Source organism: Stomoxys calcitrans, chromosome 1 (genome assembly GCF_963082655.1).
Source record: "Stomoxys calcitrans chromosome 1, idStoCalc2.1, whole genome shotgun sequence".
NCBI classification, from domain to species: domain Eukaryota; kingdom Metazoa; phylum Arthropoda; class Insecta; order Diptera; family Muscidae; genus Stomoxys; species Stomoxys calcitrans.
The window spans coordinates 198,613,977-198,635,420 of NC_081552.1; the positions used below are offsets into that span (position 1 = coordinate 198,613,977).

Below are 21,444 nucleotides of genomic sequence, written 5' to 3' on the forward strand. Positions count from 1 at the left end.
CCCTTAGAAGCCTCAAATTTCATCCGATGTGTCTGAAATTTGGAACAAAGACTTGTGTCACAACTTTCAACATCCATGTCGAGTATGATCCGAATCGGTCTATAAACAGATATAGCCTCTATATAAACCGATCCCTGGATTTGACTTCTTGAGCCCTTAGAAGCTTCTTTTTTCATCCGATTTGGCAATAAGGGTAAATCTGTGATTTATAACAAGGTCTTGAGCACAAGATGGCAACGAATATGCAATTGGAAAAACTTTGTGGAAGTGAAAACTTTGAAGACTGGAAGTTTGCAGTTCCATTTGCAGGCATATTTCCAAATGAAAGATCTGTGGAAATCCATTCAAGACACAGAAGAAAAAGAGGATAAGAATATTTAAGCAAATGCGGAATTATTTTATTGGTTGACAAATCTGTTTATCCCCATATCCGAGAATGCGGTAGTGCGAAGGAAATTTGGACGGCATTAGCCACAGTTTATGAAGACAATGGTTTGGTAAGGAGAGTTGGATTAATTCAAAAATTCTGCTGAAAAAAATTGAAAGATTGCGCAAACGTTGAAGAATGTGTAAATGAAATAATCAACTCCGCCCATAAATTACGAGCTGTTGGACTTCATATGGATGAAGAATGGATTGGATCAATGCTTCTGGCTGGATTGCCTGACGAGTATAAGCCAATGATTATGGGAATTCAAAGTTCAGGTATTAAGATTACGGGAGATGCCATAAAACTAAAGATACTGCAGGATGTTAGGATAGAGGAACCGAAATGGCGCTTGGACCAAAATGTTACAATTGCAATCAATATGGTCATATTGCTGTCAAATGTCCTAACAAGTCAATCAAGAAAACATTTATAAAAAACGAGAGTGGAAATTCTGCGATGGGAGCTTTTTCGGTACGTAATCCAAATAACAATGACTGGTTTTTTGATTCGGGTGCAACTGCCCACATATGTTCAAGTTCGTAATTGTTTAGTAGTCGATATGAAGAAAAGAAAACAGAGGTAATAATTGCAAATTGGAAATGTTGACATGGTTTCAATAGTGAGAAACTCCAGGGAAAACGTTTCGTTCAAAGATGTTCTTCATGTTCCTGATTTGTGCATTAACCTACTGTCAGTTTCAAAAATTGTTGAAAACGGATACAAAGTTATATTTAACGGAAAAGACTTCAAAGTTATCAATGATAGTGGCAAAAACCATTGTTACTGGAGATTTGGTAGATGGAATGTTTCGTATGAATACATCAAGTAACAAATCTATGATATCTCAAAGAAAATTTGAAGAAAGCAATTTGTGGCATAAGCGAATCGGACATGTAAATAATGAAACTTTGAGAAAAATGGCTTCAGGAGCTGTTCTAGGTGTAAACTGTGAAATAAGCAATGATAATTTCATCTCTTGATTAAAAGGTAAGATATCAAGAAATCTTCAGGAGCTGTTCTAGGTGTAAACTGATAATGATAATTTCATCTCTTGATTAAAAGGTAAGATATCAAGAAATCCTTTTAACGACACGGGAACAAGAGTTGGTGGTACACTAGATTTAATACATATTCAATTGGTGGTTCGCAATATTTTCTTACATTTATCGACGACTTCTCAAGAAAAGTATTTATTTATTTTCTGAAACAGAAATCTGAAGTTGCTGATAAGTTTGTTGAATTCAAGAATTATGTTGAAAATCAAACAGGAAGAAAAATTACATCCTAAAGAAGAGACAACGGCACAGAATTTTGCAATGGAAGAATGAAGCGGATAATGATTGACAACGGCATTTATCATCAGACTAGGGTACCATATTCACCTCAGCAAAATGGTGTATCCGAAAGAATGAACCGTACCATAGTTGAGAAAACGAGATGTTTTTTAGCTCAGTCTTGTTTGCCAAAAAAGTTTTGGGCTGAACCAGCAAACACCGCAGTTCATTTAATTAACCTGATTCCAACCAAAATACTCCACGATGCTTCGCCGGAAGAGGTTCGGTCTGGTTAAAAACCTTGTTTAAAGTATCTGAGAGTATTTAGATGCAAAGCCGTGATACATATCCCTAAACAAAAAAGGAAGAATCTGGATTTAAAGGGGAAAGAAGGAAAAAGAAGAAGAAAACTTACCGTTTTTATTATCCTGAGGAAAATAACATCGTATTGAGCAGAGACGTTAAATTTTTGGAGAATCAATTCTGTGAAGATGTGCCCAAAAATGACGATCCATTTTATAGTTTTCGCCGATGTGATTCAGTGGGGAAAATATCTGATGATGATGATTTAAACGTTACCTTGCAATACTCAAATGATCAAACAGCAGAACATAAAAATGAGCATGATAATTCAGAATCTGAATACTACTCGGACGAAGCGAATGGTTCATTACCTCATGGGCCTGCAACTGAATCTGAGAATGTAAATCCGATATCATCAGAAGTTGGAATCGCACCGTCGAAAAATGTACAAAACATCTACAAGAACTTCAAAGCCAGTAAGTAGATATGGATATGCATGTCATACATCAAATGAAGATGAGGAACCCAAGACCGTACAACAAGCACTAGAAGGAATTAATAAACAAGAATGGAATAAGGCAATGGATGACGAAAAACAAGCCTTGTTACAGAATAGAACTTGGGAAATAACTGACTTGCCAAAAGGAAAAAAACCAATTCATTGTAAATGGTGTTTAAAAAAAAAAAAAAAAATAACGCAATTCGAATGGTGAAATTGAGAGATATAAAGCTAGACTTGTCGTGAAGGGATATTCTCAAACGTATGGGATAGATTATGAGGAAACCTTTACTCCAGTGGTGAGATATTCCTCAATACGTCTCCTTTTAAGTTTAGCAGTGCAACATAATCTTTACATAAAAACAGGACTTGAGTTATGACTTTCAATATCTATGCCTAGTATGATTTGAATCGGTCTATAATTAGATATAGCCCCCATTTACACCGATCCCCGGATTTGACTTCTTGAGCCCTTAGAAGCCTCAATTTTCAGCCGATGTGACTAAAATTTGGAACAAAAATGGATGTTACGACTTTCAACATCGATGTCAAGTATGATCCATATCGGTCTATAAACAGATATAGCCTTCTTATTAACCGATCCCCGGATTTGAATTCTTCAGCTATTAGAAGCCTAAATTTTCACCAGATTTGGCTGAAATTTGGCCCAATCCGAATCGGTTAATATGGTGATAAAGGCCCCGCCAAGTACCGATATCCTTATATGACTTCTTGAGGCCAAAACAATTCAAATACAAGCTCAATAAATAAGTGTACATTTTTGGCGGAATCCATGGTGGTGGGTACCCTAGATTCGGCCCGCCCGGACTTAGCACCCTTTTACTTGTTTTTACTGTACATGTCCCTTAAACATATAATTGTAGTCTCCACAGTAAATTTACTAAAGAATGCCGATTTTACAATCATCTTTGCCCTTAATTTTATAAAAAAACAATTCGCGGAAAATTTATTTTTGGGTTTTTAAACACACTTATGGCTGCAAAATTAAAAAAAAAAAAATACATATCTCCATTACTTTTTTTTCGTACAAAAAAAGATTTGGTAGCCTGAACAATTTTTGAAATTCCGAGGTAACCAAGTTTAGGAGCCTGTCAAGAGGCGCCCGAACCACCTAGAGCTTTGCAGTTTTGCCCGTGATCTCGATATCATCTCAGCTTTATCCATTTCAAAGAGCTATCTCTTTTCGTTCTCAAATGGCATATTTTTTGCTAGTATTTTTTTCGATTCCATCCCACTGTGCACTGTCATGACGAATGGACGGATATGGCTAGATCGACTTAGAATCTCAACACGATCAAGAATATATACAATTTTTGGGAGCGCAGATCAATATTTTAAGGTGTTATAAGCGAAATGGCTAGGTTGATATACCACCCTCCTATAGTGGTGGGTATACAACAATTTTTTTAAAATCTTGCGACATATTGTACGAAGACAAAGAGTAACCCATTCACTTTCGATTCCCATAGAAAAAATGCAGTCCATGCTGTTCTAACAAACATTCCTAGCATTTTTCTTTGCGTTTTAAACATATATACGTTGTTTTACTTCTTCTTGCCTTTCGGTTAATGTATCAGTCGAACAATTAAGATCATTGTACCAATGAACGTGGTAACAAGTTTTGCTTATGCGACTTGCTCCAAACGTCATAGGACCTTTATGGCAATTCCGGTGTTACAAATTTTCAACTATGGCCATCTCTTGTCTCTGAGTTTGGATAACAAGACAAGTTAAATGAGACAATTGAATGGATGAATGTAACAAAGCAACTACACAACTAAATCGAAAAACGCCTCATTGCATCATTTAATCAGGTGAGTGCATTGATATGCAGAGCTTTATGGTAGACACAGAGCTTTGAAAGAAAAAAAATCATTTTTGAGGATATGCTTTAGACATTTAAGGAGTTTTTTGGGATATCTTAAAAACCATTGAATTATTTATTAGGCCAAAAATATTGTATCAAAAATCCTTTTATTCATTAGCGCTGTAGCGCATGGGTGCCCTGTCCATAGTGTCTTCGAACGGCTTGTAATTTGATCATTATAAAATTCCTACATGTTTGACTTGTTTAGAGATTGGATTCCGAATTCAATCAATTCTTGTACATTTAATCGGGCCTTTTTCGTTAATGTTACAAACTAATGGTAGTCGACATTCAGTTTTGTTGGATGCTATTTTTGGAATAAAGAAGGATACATGTAGTGGTTTAGTTGGGCTTAGCTGTGGCCATTGTGATTCATGTCATTTTAAACTTTTTATTCCTTTCCCATTAAGGGTTGGGTGAGTACATGGCCACTTCAAGAAAATTCTAAAGAGCCACTTCTTTAGAAATTTATTTACATATTAACAATGCCTTTAGTTAAGGTATGTTTCCAGGTATTTTTATATCCACAGCCATAGAATAAAGAACTCAAGTCCTTAAATGATGCTGTAATTATACGCCAATTTCCCTAAAATTTGGAACAAAGAGTTGTACTTTTTTTGAAAGGTTAATAAAAACAAGACGGAACCATCAACGAATTTCTCGAGATTAGGATGACTACGATGGATAAAGATCCAAATGCTGAAACATAAGGCAGTACAGTGACGGAGTCAATGCCGCCTAACCCACAGGGAGCCGACGATAAGACCATCACCCACACTTATTTACTCAATATTTGAAAGACAACAGGCAGTGCAGGGACGGTAGTCTCAATACAACGCAACGAACAGGGACCTAATGATGGGACCGTTACCGAATTTCCCAAGATTCGGAAGACTAGGATATGCAGAGATCCTTATATTAAAACATCAGGCAGTGCAATGATGGAAAACTCAATGCAGCCTAAAGAACGGGGAGCAGACGATAAGACCATCACCCACACTCATTTACTCAATATTTGAAAGACAACAGGCAGTGCAGGGACGGAACAGGGACCTAATGATGGGACCGTTACCGAATTTCCCAAGATTCGGAAGACTAGGATATGCAAAGATTCTTATATTAAAACATCAGGCAGTGCAGTGACGGGTAACTCAATGCATCCTAACGAACAGGGAGCAGACGATAAGAACATCATCCACTCCCAAGAAGCCATCTAACCAATGATTGAGGTCATCCAAATAAACCTCCACCGCAGCGAGACAACAACTCACGTTCTGGTGGAGAAAATCAGCATAGTGCCTTAATCCGGAACAAAGTTTCTGGACTGAACCACATCAACTACCAATTATTCTATGCTAACACTGAAACTCGGCAGAGGACCTGCGTTATCTGCTTATTTATTACAAGTAAGAGCGTGCTAAGTTCGGCCGGGCCGAATCTTATATACCCTCCACCATTGATCCCATTTGTCGAGCTCTCTTCCCGGTATCTCTTTTTAGGCAAACAGAGAATATTGAATAAGAACTGTAATGCTAGTGGAGCTATATCAAGTTAAAGTCCGATTCGGACCATAAATGAATGCTGCACATTGTAGAAGTCATTGTGTAATATTGGGTTGCCCAAAAAGTAATTTTTCATATAGTCGGCGTTGACAAATTTTTTCACAGCTTGTGACTCTGTAATTGCATTCTTTCTATCGTCAGTTATCAGCTGTTACTTTGAGCGTGCTTTAGAAAAAAGTGTAAAAAAGTATATTTGATTAAAGTTCATTCTAAGTTTTATTAAAAATGCATTTACTTTCTTTTAAAAAATCCGCAATTACTTTTTGGGCAACCCAATATTTCAGTTCATTCGGATAAGAATTGCGACTTGTAGGGGCTCAAGAAGCAAAATCGGGAGATCGGTTTATATGGAGCGGTATCTAGCTATTGATCGATTCAGACCATATTCAACACGTATGTTGAAGGTCATGAGAGAAACCCTTGTACAAAATTTCTGCCAAATCGGATGAGAATTGCGCCCTCTAGAGGCTCAAGAAGTCATGATCCCAGATCGGTTTATATGGCAGCTATATCAGGTTATGTACTGATTTGCGCCATACTTAGCACAGTTATTGGAAGTCATAATAAAACACCTCATGCAAAATTTCAACCAAATCGGATGAGAATTGCGCGCCCTATTCGCTTAAGAAGTCAAGACCCAAGATCGGTTTATAAGGCAGCTATATCAAAACATGAACCGATTTGAACCATACTTGGCACAGTTGTTGGATATCATACTTCGTGCAAAATTTCAGCCAAATCGGATAAGAATTGCGCCCTCTCGAGGCTTAAGAAGTCAAGATCTAAGATCGGTTTGTATGGCAACTATATCAGCTTATGGACCGATGGGAACCATACTTAGCACAGTTGTTGGATATCATAACAAAACACGTCGTGCAAAATTTCATTTCAATTGGATAAGAATTGCGCTCTCTAGAGGTTCAAGAAGTCAAGACTCAAGATCGGTTTATATGACATATCAAAAAATGGACCGATATGGTCGGTTTACAATCCCAACCGACCTACACTTATTAGAAGTATTTGTTCAAAATTTTAAGCGGCTAGCTTTACTCCTTCGAAAGTTAGCGTGATTTCGACGGACAGACGGACGGACAGATGGACGGACATGGCTAGATCGACATAAAATATCACGACGATCAAGAATATATATATATTATATGGGGTTTCAGACGAATATTTCGAATATCCTATGGTGCAGGGTATAAAAATCTATTTGTGTTTGTTTGTTTGTGTGTTCCTTATAGACTCAGAAACGGCTGAACCGATTTTTTTTCCAGATGGTGCATAATGACCCCGTGGTGAAAATAGGGTACTACATTTTTTGATATCTAAAGGGGGGCGAACCCTCCCCCTTACCCAAATTTTCAGAAACGCCAGATCTCGGAGAATGGTGGTGCGATTTAAGCGAAATTTTTTGTGCTCTCAAATTTCGGATGGGGTACCTAGGGGAGCCGCCCTACCCTAAAACCTACCAAATATAGATTTAGACCAATCAAGACAATATGGGACACAAATGAAAGGTATTTAGGATAAGAAAACGTATCTGATATCCAATTGTCGGACCATGTGCTAGGAGGACCACCCCAACCCCCAAAAAACCCCTAAATCGGACATATTTCCCGACCATAGCAATATGGGACTCAAATGAAAGGTATTTACGAGAAGAATACGAATCTAATATCCAAATGTAGGACCACGTTTCTGGGGGTCCACCCCTTCCCCAAAACAGAGATCTGAGATCTGTTTTAGACTGCCTGAACATAATACGGTCCTCCAGGCAGAGATCCGGACGATCAAGGAATGCGTGAGGTGGTGTGGTGTGGAATGCGAGGACTTCAAGTGTGAACATCTTTACGGACAGTTAAATGCCCATAAGGGCAATAACAACCAGGACGGTAAGGTCACGAACAGTCTTGTAGTGTAAGGAGATTAACGCCTTCTCTGAGGATGGCGCGATCCGCATCGTTTGGGTGCCGGGCCATAACGGAGTAAGAGGAAATGAAAAGGCAGACGATTTGGCAGTGAAGGCCAGAGAGCTGCCGTCGATAAACTTGGGTAACCTGAAGCCTTTCGGGTCGACGAAGTCCGATTTAAGGGCGCGGGCGACAAACACTACCGAACACTGGAACAGCGAAACAGTCTGTGGGACGGCGAAAATCGTATGGGGTGATCCGGATCATGAGAGGACGAGGCTATTAAAGAAAGAAAGTAAGAAGGAGGTCAGTATAGCTTTTGGTGTCATAACGGAACACATAGGATAACGAGCTCACTTATGCAAAATCGGTGCGGCAAGTGATAGCATGTTCCTATGTCATTGCCCGGCTTTCGCGTCTAACAGACACCGGTACTTAGGTGGGAACAGAATACCAAACATTAACCATCTTAGGGGAGTGGTATGGAAAACAATTAAAGATTTTGTAAGTAGCACGGACTTCCTAACTTGAAATTTTCTTTTTCGGGGTTAGATTAGGTTGAAAAGAGGGTTCAGGTATTAATCCGCCCCATGCCACTTTGGACATACACCTAAGCCAGTAATCGGCTTGTTGTGCGCTCGGGGTTACTATTTAGTTTTTAGAGCGCCCAACAAGCCGACTACTGGCTTAGGTGTATGTCCATAGTGGCATGGGGCGGATTAATATCTGTACACTCTTTCCAACCTAACCTAGCCGCATAAAAACAAAAGTACGTCAGTTATTATTTTAATTGGTTTTTTTATTTGAGAATACAACATCCCAATTTTTTCATACAGTCTTGAAAATGACATCGGGTTAATGGCGACCCCATGCGCATGGGGAATTCGTCGAACAGTGTTGTCAGAAATTCCCATGGCAGCTGCGCGTTTGTGAGCCGAACGCCGGGTAGAACGCATAACTGACTGCTTCCCTCTTTCGTTATTTTCCGGAGCTCTAATGATCCGTTGAAGTTTATTTCTGGGTTTAGCACCACTTCCACACTACCGAAGTGAGTTAACCCCCGACAGAAACGAATTACGAAAGGAATGAGTCTATGAGAAGGAATTTCAAAGCAAGCGCGGAAGTCACGTTGCGTTGCAACAAGTGAGCGACCGTAAGAAAAGAAGCTCTCGACGGCGAAGGCCCGCTGTTTCTTAGATCAGGGCATAATAGCAACTGAATGGGGAGAGAAACAAATTTGGGTACTTCCCCCTCCAGATGCGCCACGTCTCAACCGCCTCCCCGCCCAACTAACCACTCGGGATTTTTTTTTCAAATAAGTAAGTTTCACTGGTGTTATTTCATATTTCTTCAATAACTAGCCACATCCAAAATTAGTTTGTTTGTGTATCACAGCCGCTCTGAGGGCGACAAGACCTCTGGTCATTGTGGCTAAACGAATTAAGGAAGCTAATATCGATAGTTTGCCAATGAGATAGTCAATTGTAACTAAAGGGTGATTTTTAGCTATTACCTTTTTGGCAACACTGGTTTAAACAGCTCACACACGTTCCATCTTTTGTTTCACTGTCAAACATCTTCAGTTTGGTCTATAATTTAACCATGACTCGTCTTATAAACGAACAAAGCTTGCAACTTGCTGAATTTTATTATCCAAACGCGTGCTCTGTTAAGAAAGTTCATCGCGCTCTGCTTCCATTTTACAACGAAGCTCATTTTTGCCTCTATGGGTACGCAAAAAAGCAGAATTTTCAATTATAAAATGAAGATCAGCCAGAAGCATTGCAAGAGCTACCAATGCATCCAGAAAAAGTCACAGTTTGGTGCGGTTTATGGGCTGGCGGCATAATTGGACTGTACTTCTTCAAAGAACCAACCGCCCCACCACCAGAACCTACCAAATATATATATATATATCAAATGAAAGGTATTTAAGATTATAAAACGAATCTGATACCCAATTGTCGGACCAAGCGTTTGGGGGACCACCCCAACTCCCAAAACACCCAAAAATCAGACATATTTACCGACCTTGGCAATGTGGGACTCAAATAAGAGGTATTTGCGAGTAGAATACGAATTTGGTATTCAAATGTGGGACCAAGCTCCTGTGCCTCCACCCGTTCCCCAAAACACCCCTCAAACATGACTTATTAACTGACCATGGGCTTCTCATATACAATTGTGGGACCAAGTGTTTGGGGAGCCACCCCTCCCAAAAAGGACAAATATACAACCATAGCAATATGGGGCTCCAATGAAAGGTCTTTGGGAGTAAAGCACGAATCTGATATCAATATTTGGGAAAAAATGTGTATGGGGCCACACCACCCCCCATAACACCACCTATATAGGACGTATTTGCAGATCATTACAATATGGGGCTGTAATAAGAAATATTTTAGAGTAGAACGCGAATCTGATATAAATTTTCAGAGCCAAGGATTGGCAACCCCATCCCCCAAAACACCTTCGAAAACGGTCATGTTTGCCTACTTTGGAAATATGGGACTCAAATGAAAGGTATTTGGGAGTAGACCACGAATCTGATATTAACATTCGGGACCAACTCCCTAGGGGACGTCCCATCCATAACAACGCCCAAATATTTGCTCACCATGACAATTTTGGGTCTTAAAGGGAGTGGATCTCGACATTGATAGTTTTTGGGGCCCATACCCTTAACCGGACATATTAGCTGACTTTTGCAATAAGGGGTTTAAATGTATGGTATTTGAGATTACAAAGCGAATATGATATTCAAAGGATAATTTTGTTCCATATAAAGTAAAAGAAGGTGCAGCGGAGCGGGCCCGGATCAGCTAGTAAAGTATATATACAATATATATATATATTCTTGCTAGCCATGTTCGTCTGTCTGTTGAAATCACGCTGCAGACTTTGAAAATAGAGACTGAGCTGAAATTTTGCACAGATTCTTTTTTTTTGTCTATAAGCACGTTAAGTTCGAAGATGGGCTATATCCCCCATATAGACTGATTCGCCGATTTAGGGTCTTATGCCTATAAAAGCCACATTTATTATCCGATTTTGATGAAATTTGGGACAGTAAGTTGTGTTCGACATCCTTCTTCAATTTGGCCCAGATCGGTCCAGATTTGGATATAGCTGACATATAGACCGATCTCTCGATTTTAAGTCTTGGCCCCATAAGAGGCGCATTTATAATCCGATTTCACTGAAATTTAACACTGACTTATGTAAGGCTTTACGACATCCCTGTCGCCTATAATTCAGATCGGTTTATTTTTAAATATAGCTACCTAAAAGACCAAATTTTTTTGTTGTACACAATTGAACAATGACTTGTACTTATAATTACTTGGTCCAAATCGGGACATATTTCGATATAGTTGCTATGGGGCATAAGGTATGCATTTTTCACCGGATTTTGACGAAAGGTGGTTTACATATATACCCGAGATGATGGGTATCCAAAGTTCGGCGCGGCCGAACTTAACGCTTTTTTACTTGTTATACCCTCCACCATAGGATGGGGCGTATACTAATTTCGTCAATCTGTTTGTAACTACTCGAAATATTCGTCTGAGACCCCATAAAGTATATATATTCTTGATCGTCGCAACATTTTATGTCGATCTAGCCATATCCGTCCGTCTGTCCGTCCGTCCGTCTGTCTGTCGAAAGCACGCTAACTTCCGAAGGAGTAAAGTTAGCCGCTTGAAATTTTGCACAAATACTTCTTATTGGTGTAGGTCGGTTGGTATTGTAAATGGGCCATATCGGTCCATGTTTTGATATAGCTGCCATATAAACCGATCTTGGGTCTTGACTTCTTGAGCCTCTAGAGTGCGCAATTCTTATCCGATTGGAATGAAATTTTGCACGACGTGTTCTGTTACGACATTCAAAAACTGTGCCGAGTATGGTTCAAATCGGTTCTAAACCTGATATAGCTGCTATATAAACCGATCTTGGGTCTTGACTTCTTGAGCCTCTAGAGTGCGCAATTCTTATCCGATTGGAATGAAATTTTGCACGACGTGTTTTGTTATGATATTCAACAACTGTGCCGAGTATGGTTCAAATCGGTTCATAACCTGATATAGCTGTCATATAAACCGATCTTGGGTCTTGACTTCTTGAGCCTCTAGAGTGCGCAATTCTTATCCGATTGGAATGAAATTTTGCACGACGTGTTTTGTTGTGATATTCAACAAATGTGCCAAGTATGGTTCAAATCGGTTCATAACCTGATATAGCTGTCATATAAACCGATCTTAGGTCTTGACTTCTTGAGCCTCTAGAGGACGCAATTCTTATCTGATTGGACTGAAATTTTTCACGACGTGTTTTGTTATGATATGTAACAACTGTACCAAGTATGGTTTACATCGGTCCATAACCTGATATAGCTGTCATATAAACAGATATGGCGTCTTTACTTCTTGAGATTTTAGAGGGCTCAATTTCTATCCGATTTGGCAGAATTTTTTTTTCAACAACTGTGTCAAATAAGGTTCAAATGAGATCATAACCTGATATAGCTACCATAAAAACCGATCTGGGATCTTGACTTCTTGAGCCTCTAGAGGTCGCAATTATTATCCGATTTGCCTGAAATTTTGTGCGACGGATCCTCCCACGACCATCAACATACGTATTTATTATGGTCTGAATCAGTCTATAGCCCGATACAGCTCCCATATTAATCGATCTCTCTATTTTACTTCTTGAGACCCCAAAGGGCGCAATTCTTAATCGAATTAGCTAACATTTTACACAGGTCTCCAACATATAATTTAATTGTGGTTAAAGCCGGGCCATATCTTGATATCGCTCTAATAGCAGAGCAAATCTTTTCTTATATCCTTTTTTGCCTAAAAAGAGATGCCGGGAAAAGAACTCGAGAAATGCGATCCATGGTGGAGGGTATATAAGATTCGGCCCGGCCGAACTTTGCACTTGTTTTTTTTTTTAATCTTTTCTATAGCCCTTTAAAAGAAATCCACCTTTATAAGCTAGAAGGTATTTTGATTTTTTTGTTCCGTGGTATCACAATGAACCAAAATATCTAAGTGAGTTTAATTTCCACTAAAACCTTATCTAACCTTCTTTAACTTTACTTTTCCCAATGAGACTGTGCCTGTTAGCAGTTGATTTTGTTATTATTTCTTTAAATGTTGTAAATTTTGCATACAAATCATATGTCATTGAATCTTAAACATAAGCGTGTGTACACTTCCGACACTGTAGTGTAAAGACAAGCTGATGTTGTGACCTCTGGTTTTTGTATGTGGACTATTCTTTTTAGCTGCATTTTTAAGTAAAACAGCTCACGTTCCATTTTATTTTGAGACATTGCGATTTGAGTAGGTATATAAGTGGAACAGTTGGTGCAAAGTTTATTCATTCATTCGCATTGTGAACTCTAAATCAAAAGCCAAACCCGACTTACTCCAAAAATCAAAATAAAATAATGGCAAAATTCGTAAGTGCATTGCAAATATCATGCTTGACAAATTGTTTTTCTCAAAGATTTTAATATTTTTTATAACTTATTCTATAGATTGTTGTATTGTGCGCTTTGGTTACCTGTGCCGCGGCTAAACCCGGTGTGGTAGCTCCTCTGGCTTATAGTGCTCCTTTGGCTGCTGCTTCCTATGCAGCACCCTATGCCGCTGCATATTCAACTCCCCTAGCTTATTCCGCTCCTTTCGCTTATACAGCGCGAGTAGCTGCTCCAGTGGCTTATGCTGCCCGTGCTGCCGTAGCTACTCCATTGGCTTATACTGCTTACGCTGCTCCCTTGGCTTATGCCAATGCTCATTTGGATGCCGCCTATGCCAGCAATCGTGTGGATATCAAACAGAACTACAATGCTGCCGTTGTACCAGTCACTTATGCTGCCTCTCCAGTTGCAGCTGCTGTAGCTCCCGTGGCTCCAGTTGCTCCCTTAAAATATACTGCCGCTCCAGTTTTGTTATAAATTAGACGTAGATTTTTATCATAATAAAATTAATGCAAACTAAATGTATTTTTTTTTAGCGAATTTTAAATTTAGTCATTTGGGACTCTCTATATCACAGAGTATATTAAGCTCAACGATTAAGAAACTGCGGATTGAGCTAGTGTTAGATAAGAACCAATGTGATGTGGCGAAAATGGTAGAAACCCCAGGAGCTTTTATTAACGATTGAAATAAGAAGCCCCAGGATATGAAGAGATAAGAGATTATGGTACAAAGACCTTTATGAACTAAGGAAGGTTGGGAGACCGGCTATGAATAAGGAAATGGTAACAGGTATGTATGGGAAGCTGAAATACACATATTTAGGACTAACAACTAAAAGTTCTTTTACTTTATATGGAACAAAATTTTCCTTGGAATATTTATTTTTGACAATGAAAGAGCTTTTAGTGAAATACCATGCTACGAAAAAGTATATTGCTTGACAAACAGTTTAGCAAAATAATTATCTGAATCCTTGAATGTAAGGTGCACTCCATTCTTAAAATACTTTATTTCAGCCCGATATTCTCATGATGTCAGATTTAGGGGTGTTTTCGGGGGTGAGGTGGTCCCCCAGACACTTGGCCCTGAAATAAAATCAGCGTCGTGCTCTTCTCTCAAATACTGTTTATTTAAACCCCGTATTGCCATTGGTTTTATGGTAAGTTTACAGGATGAGGCATCCCCCAAACACATGGTACCAAAATTGGTTTTCAAATTCCTTTTCTAATCTCAAATACCTTTCATTTGAGCCACATATTGGCATGATCGAAAAATTTGTACCCTTTGGGGAAGGGGTGATGCCCTCAATACATGGTCCTACATTTGGATATCAAATTCGCATTTTACTCCCAAATACCTTTATTTGAGCCCCATATTGCGATAGTCACTAAAAAATTGCTGTTTGTGGGGTATTTTGGGAAAGGGGTAGACCCCCAGAAAATTGGTCCCGAAAATGGGTATCAATTCTTGCTCTACTCCCAATTACTTTTATTTAAGCCCCACATTGATTTGGTCGGTAAATATGCCCGATTTAGGGGTGTTTTGGGGAGTGGAGTGGTCCCCAAATCACTAACCCCTGAAAATATATCAGCAACGTGCTCTATTCTCATATATTTGAACCCCATATTGCCGATGGCCTCAAAATTGGATATCAAATTCGTTTTCTTATCTCAAATACCATTCACTTAAACCGTTTATTGAAAAAGCCAGCAAATATGTCCGGTTTGGTGTATGGGCCCTAAAAACTATGAATATCGAGCTCCACTGTCTTGAAGACCCAAATTGTCTTGGTGAGCAAATACGTCCTACTTGGGAGTTGTTATGGTGGTGGGACATCCTCTAGACAGTTGCTCCCGAGTGTTGATGTCAGATCAATGGTCCACTCCCAAATACCCTTCATTTGAGCTCCATTTTTCCATAGTCGGCCAACATGAACGGTTTGGTGGGTGTTTTGGGGGATGGGGCGGCCGTTCAGTGATTTGGCTTTTAAAATAAATATCAGATTCGTGTTCTACTCTAAAATACCTCTCGTTGAGCCTCATATTGCAATGGTCAGCAAATACTTCCTATTTGGGTGGTGTTATGGGGGTGGGGTGGCACCATTAACACTTTCCCCGAACATTGATATCAGATTCGTGCTTTACTCCCAAAGACCTTTCATTTGAGCCCCATATTGCTATGGTCGTAAATTTGTCTTCTTTGGGGTATGTTATCGGGGATGGGCGGCCCCTCAAACACTTGGTCTCACATCTGGATATCAGATTAGTATTCTATACTCAAATACCTTTTATTTAAGCCCCATATTGCCATGGTCTGTAAATAAGTCCTGTTTGGGAGGGGGGCCTTTGGGTAAGGGGTGGACCCCCAGAAACTTTGTCCAAAATTTGGATATCAGATTCGTATTTAACTCGCACATACCTTTCTTTTGAGCCCCATATTGCCATGGTCGGTAAATATGTCCGATTTAGGGGGGTTTTGAGGGTTGGGGTGGTCCCCCAAACACTTGGTCCGACAATTGGATATCAGATACGTTTTCTTACCCTAAATACCTTTTATTTGAGTCCCATATTGTCGTAATTGGTGTATTTATATATTTGGTAGGTTTTAGGGTGGGGCACACCCCCTAAGGTACCCCATCCGAAATTTGGATACCAAATTTTTGTTTGTAGGTTGCTATAAAGGAGCACACAAAATTTCGCTTAACTCGCACCACCCATCTCCGAGATCTGGCGTTTCTGACAATTAGGGTAAGGGGGAGGGTCCGCTCCCCCTTCAGATATCAACAAATGTAGTACCCTATTTTTGCTAGAGGGGGACATTACAGTCTATTAACACATTTTTCGATCAGAAAGTGACCTGTCATGGTGTACATAATGATCTAGACCTCTGTTTTAGCATAGCAAAGCGGTAGACCTTTTTAGGTCTAGATTGGGCCACATAATGTTACAGAGTTCATAGCCCGCACTCTTTTAGAATAAACAAATAAAAGCTTGCTAAGTTCGACCGGGCCAAATCTTGGGTACCCACTACCATGGATTCCGCTGAAAATGTAGCCTTTTTAACTGAGTTTTTATTTGTATTGGTACTAAGAGGGGCGTATATGACCATATTAACCGATTCGAAAAAAACATGATATAGATGTTGTAAGTTATAAGATAGGGGTATGGACCAAATTTCAACCAAATCAGGTGAAAATTGAGGCCTCAAAGGGGTCTAGAAGTCGAATTCGGAGATCGGTTTATATGCAGGCTACATCTGTTTATAGACCGATTCCGATCATACTTGGCATTGATGTTGGAAGTCATAACTCAAGTCCTTGTTCCAAATTTGAGCCAAATTGGATAAAAATTTAGGCTTCTGAGGTGTCATGAAGTCAAATCCGGGGATCGGGCTTTATCTGTTTATAGTCCGAATCAGAGTGTTCAATGTCATAACAAAAGTCTTTTTTCAAAATTCAATCCAAATCGGATGAAAATTGAGGCTTCTAGGGGCTCTACAAGAAAATCGGGGGTTCGGTTTCTATAGGGCTATATCTAAATCAGAGCCGATATGGTCCAACGACCTACATCAATATGAAGTATCTGTGCAAAATTTCAAGCGGCTAGCTTTACGCGTTCGACCGCTATTGTGATTTCCACATACGAATGGACATGGCTAGTTCGACTCAGAATGTCGAGACGATCCTTATATACACTTTATGGGGTAGCAGATCAATATTTCAAGGTGTTACAAACGGTATGACTAAAAAAATACATGAAATCATTATTTGAAACGATAGTACCGTCCATATAATTTAATGTTTGAAGATTATTCCATGCAAATGTTGACCGTGACTGCGCCTCAAATGGTCCATCCGCTTAATCCCATTTTGGCATTCTCTTTCCAACATATCGGCCGTTATCTCACGAAAAAATGCTTCAAAGTTGTTTTCCAATGCGTCAATTTAAGCGGGCTTGTCGGTATAGACATGAGCTCTAACATCGAAACTTTAATGGGTCTTTACCCTATTTTCAAACATGTCAAATCTAGAAGATGGGGAGATTTAAGCGAAATTTAGTTTAAGTTTATAATAACTCAAACACAGAAATTTTATATCCTTATTTAGGGTGGGATATATAGCGCACCAAATGGAAATATAGGCCAATAATGACAATATGGGGCTCAAATGAATAGTATTTGTGACTAGGGCACGAATCTGATGTATGGGAATCCAACTCACCCCAAAAATAATGCCATACTGGACATATTTACCGACCATAGCAGTAGGGAGTAGAGCACCAATATGATATCCACATTGGGGGCGAAAGATCGGAATGGCAGGATACCTTACAAATATGACCAGCATTAGTAAGGGGATAACCACCGCTGAAAATTTTGTTGATGTTCACGCCGGGATTTGAACCCAGGTGTTCAGCGTCAATAGGTGGACATGCTAACCTCTGCGCCACGGTAGCCTCCGTGGGCTCAATTGTTGTTTAGAAGTTCAAAAATTTAGTATGGACTTATTCAAAAGTTTAAAAATGTTAATGTAATGTCAGCAGACAGTGTTTGCTGATATCAGCAGATTAATTTCTCAGGGTATGGGAACGCCATAACATATCTAATTTAATACATAGTAAGAACTGACGAATTCTCCTTAGTTCACTCACCGTACTCGGCTTCACATGCCACAATTTAAAATTATAACCATAACAAATTTGCTTACCTGCAAAAGAAGAGAAAGAAATTTATTTAGCATTTCATAAAAAAAGAGCAATGAAAAAAAAATTCTCGGATTTAAAAAAAAAACAAAATTTTAAATGTGTAATTAGTAAAGATCAGACTGGATTTAAAAGGCAAATGTTGGTTTCATTCTCAGGTCTTTAAAACCCCTAGCCAATGTTAATCTTAAACAAAAAAGCGTGCTAAGTTTGGGAAGTAAGTTCTTGGGAACCCACCACTGCTTTCTGCTAAAAAATGGGAGCTATATCTAGTTATAGACCGATCTTGGCGCAGTTATCGAGAGTCATAACAGAATACTATATGCAAAATTTCAGCCAATCGGATGAAAATTGAGGCTTCCAGGGGCTTAAGAAGTCAAATCAGGCGATCGGTTTATATGGGAGCTATATCAGGTTTTAGACCGATTTCGACCGTACTTGGCACAGTTGTTGGAAGTCGTAACAGAACACCATGTGCAAAACCCACCACAGCTTTCTGCTAAAAAATGGGAGATATATCTAGTTATAGACCGAACTTGGCGCAGTTGTTGAGAGTCATTACAGAACACTATATTGAAAATTTCAGCCAAATCGGTCAAAAATTGTGGCTCCCAGGGGCTCAAGAAATCAAAACGGGAGATCGCTTTATATGGAAGATACATCAGCTTCTTGACCGATTTGGACCGTACTTGGCACAGTTGTTGGAAAATTTCATTCAAATCGGACAAACAATGCCAGCCTATAACCTGATATATTTAGCTCCCATATATGACTTCCTGAGCCCCTGGAACCTGGAATTTTTGTCCGATTTGGCTTTGCCAAGTAAGGTCCCAATTGGTCTGTAACCAGATATAGCTCCAATATTTTAGCAGAATCCATGGTGGTGGGTTCCCAAGATTCGGCCTGGCCGAACACAGTACGCTTTTACTTGTTTTTACTCCATATGGCCCCTAAACCCATGCAAACAACTTTTTGCACCTAACAATACACATATTGCCTCCACAGCAATTTTACCAAAAAATGCCGATTTTGAAACCAACGTTGCTCAAAAGGTGTATATTGGGGTTTTTTTTTAATTTCGGGGAGAATTTATTCTTGGTTTTCTAAGGACACTTTTATCTGCACAATTCAAAAATAATTACTACGATATCCCAATTCGTTTTTCTCTTAGTTTTTTTTTTCTTTATTGAAAACGTTTAGTTTTAGTTTTTATTGTTAAATCACAGTTTTGTTTATTTTGCTGATGAATAGCCGAGTCTTTACCATGCAACTGGGGCTGCGGTGTATTTGAAGGGGGCCACGCGAGCAACTGAAGCTACAGGGGCTACAGCAGCAGCTACGGGAGCGGCAGCATAGGTGGCAGGAACAACAGCAGCGTTGTAGTTCTGCTTAATATCAACGCGGCTGCTAGCGTAAGCGGCATCCAAATGGGCATTGGCATAAGCCAAAGGAGCAGCGACGGCGGCAGGAGCAGCATAAGCTACAGGAGCAGCCACAGGAGCGACAGCGGCAGGAGCAGCATAAGATACAGGGGCAGCCACAGGAGCAACGGCTGCAGGGGCAGCATAAGCTACAGGAGCAGCCACAGGAGCGGCTACATGAGCACTATAAGCCAATGGGGCAGAGTAGGCAAGGGGCGAAGCGTATGCGGCAGCGTAAGGAGTACCATAGGCAGCAGCAACGGGGGCGGTATATGCAGTAGCAGCCAAAGGAGCACCATAGGCAGTAGAAACGGGGGCACTGTAGGCAGCACCAGCCAAAGGAGCTCCATAGGCAGTAGCTACGGGGGCACTGTAGGCAGCACCAGCCAAAGGAGCACCATAGGCAGTAGAAACGGGGGCACTGTAGGCAGCAGCAGCCAATGGAGCACCATAGGTCAAGGGTGCTACAGCACCAGGCTTGGCAGCAGCGCAAGCAACCAAAGCGCACAAGACAATTATCTAAAAATAAAAATAGCACAGGAATTTATTGACAATTCCAGGAAATTCCATTTTACGGATGCATTATTGGTTTATGTGTCTACTTACGAATTTGGCCATTTTATTATTTGAGTGGGTGCTAATGTTTTGCTTGGCTGGCTACTCAGAAAACTGTGAATACTTATGAAGCAAAAAGCTTCTCTTTTATAGTTCCTCAAACTATAGTTGGTTGAAATAAATTGGAACGTGCTGCGTATCCAAAATTAGGAATCATTGGACGCATAGAAAATGTAAATTTTTTTTATAGTTTCATTACTTTGGGAATATGTGTGTGAGTAGTAGGCGGTAACTACTTTTTCGAGATATCGTTTATAAATGTATTTGATTGAAGGCAACCTTCTCAGAGGAGATAAACTGTATTAGCTATTTAAAAAAGGAACTAAAACCAACGGAGAGGTGATCTATATGGCATCTTCACCAAATAGGGACATATGAACTACTAAGTGATGTGCAAGTGTGTCAAGTAGAGAATGTTGCATACCAGGAAACGGTTCTAGGTCTTGGCCTATCAAGGAAAAAATAAAACAAAACAAAACAAAATAAAATAAAATAAAATAAAATAAAATAAAAAAAAAACTTTAATAAAATAAAATAAAATAAAATAATATGGGAACTTTCCTTAAATCTGGTTCGATTTTGATGAAATTTTTAGCATGTAGTGCGACGTCAAATAAAACATGCAAAATTGTATAAGGATGGGACCAAAATTGTGGCTACTACAGCTTTAAAAGGGCATATCGGATGAAAGATGTATATGGGAGCTATATATAACTTTGATTCGATTCTGATGAAATTTTACACACATACTAGGACGTCAAAAAAGCAATTCGTGCCAAATTTGGTACAGATCGGACCAAAATTATGCCTTCTACAGCCTTAATAGGTCAAATCGGCTGAAAGTTACATATGGGAGATATATCTAAATCTGAACCGATTTAGATGAAATTTTGCATATATATTAAGACGTCACACGAAACATCTCATGCTAAATTTGGTAAAGAGCGGACCAAAATTGTGCCTTCTACAGCCTTAATAGTTCAAATCGGATGAAAGTTATATATGGGTGATATATCTAAATCTGAACCGATTCAGATGAAATTTTGCACATATATTAAGACGTCACCCGAAACATCTCATGCTAAATTTGGTAAAGATTGGACCAAAATTGTGGCTCCTACAGCTTTAAGAGGGCACATCGAATGAAAGATATATATGGGAGCTATATCTAAATCTGAACCGATTTTTCAAAATCATCAAATCAATAGCGTTCGTCCTTGGACCAAAAAAGAGACTTATGCAAAATTTAATCAAAATCAAACAACAAATGCGACATGTACCTTGATTACAAGAATACATGGACAGACAGACGGACATAGCTAAATCGAATCAGTAGTAATTC

The 21,444-nt window shown here is 39.4% G+C and overlaps 2 protein-coding genes and 1 pseudogene across 2 annotated transcripts in view; 1 reads left to right on the forward strand and 2 right to left on the reverse strand.

The window, feature by feature from the left end:
• Positions 1–21,444, reverse strand: part of LOC106088126 (uncharacterized) — a 527,532-nt gene that overhangs the window by 55,181 nt on the left and 450,907 nt on the right. The gene's annotated exons all lie outside the window — the stretch shown is intronic.
• Positions 921–13,840, forward strand: LOC131997356 (uncharacterized; annotated as a pseudogene).
• Positions 19,259–20,137, reverse strand: LOC106088125 (cuticle protein 16.5-like). Its single transcript, XM_013253447.2, has 2 exons — positions 20,094–20,137; positions 19,259–20,006 (listed from the first exon to the last, which is right to left on the reverse strand). Exons 1-2 carry the CDS (start codon positions 20,103–20,105, stop codon positions 19,326–19,328), a joined length of 693 nt encoding a protein of 230 aa, XP_013108901.2. The 5' UTR covers positions 20,106–20,137; the 3' UTR covers positions 19,259–19,325.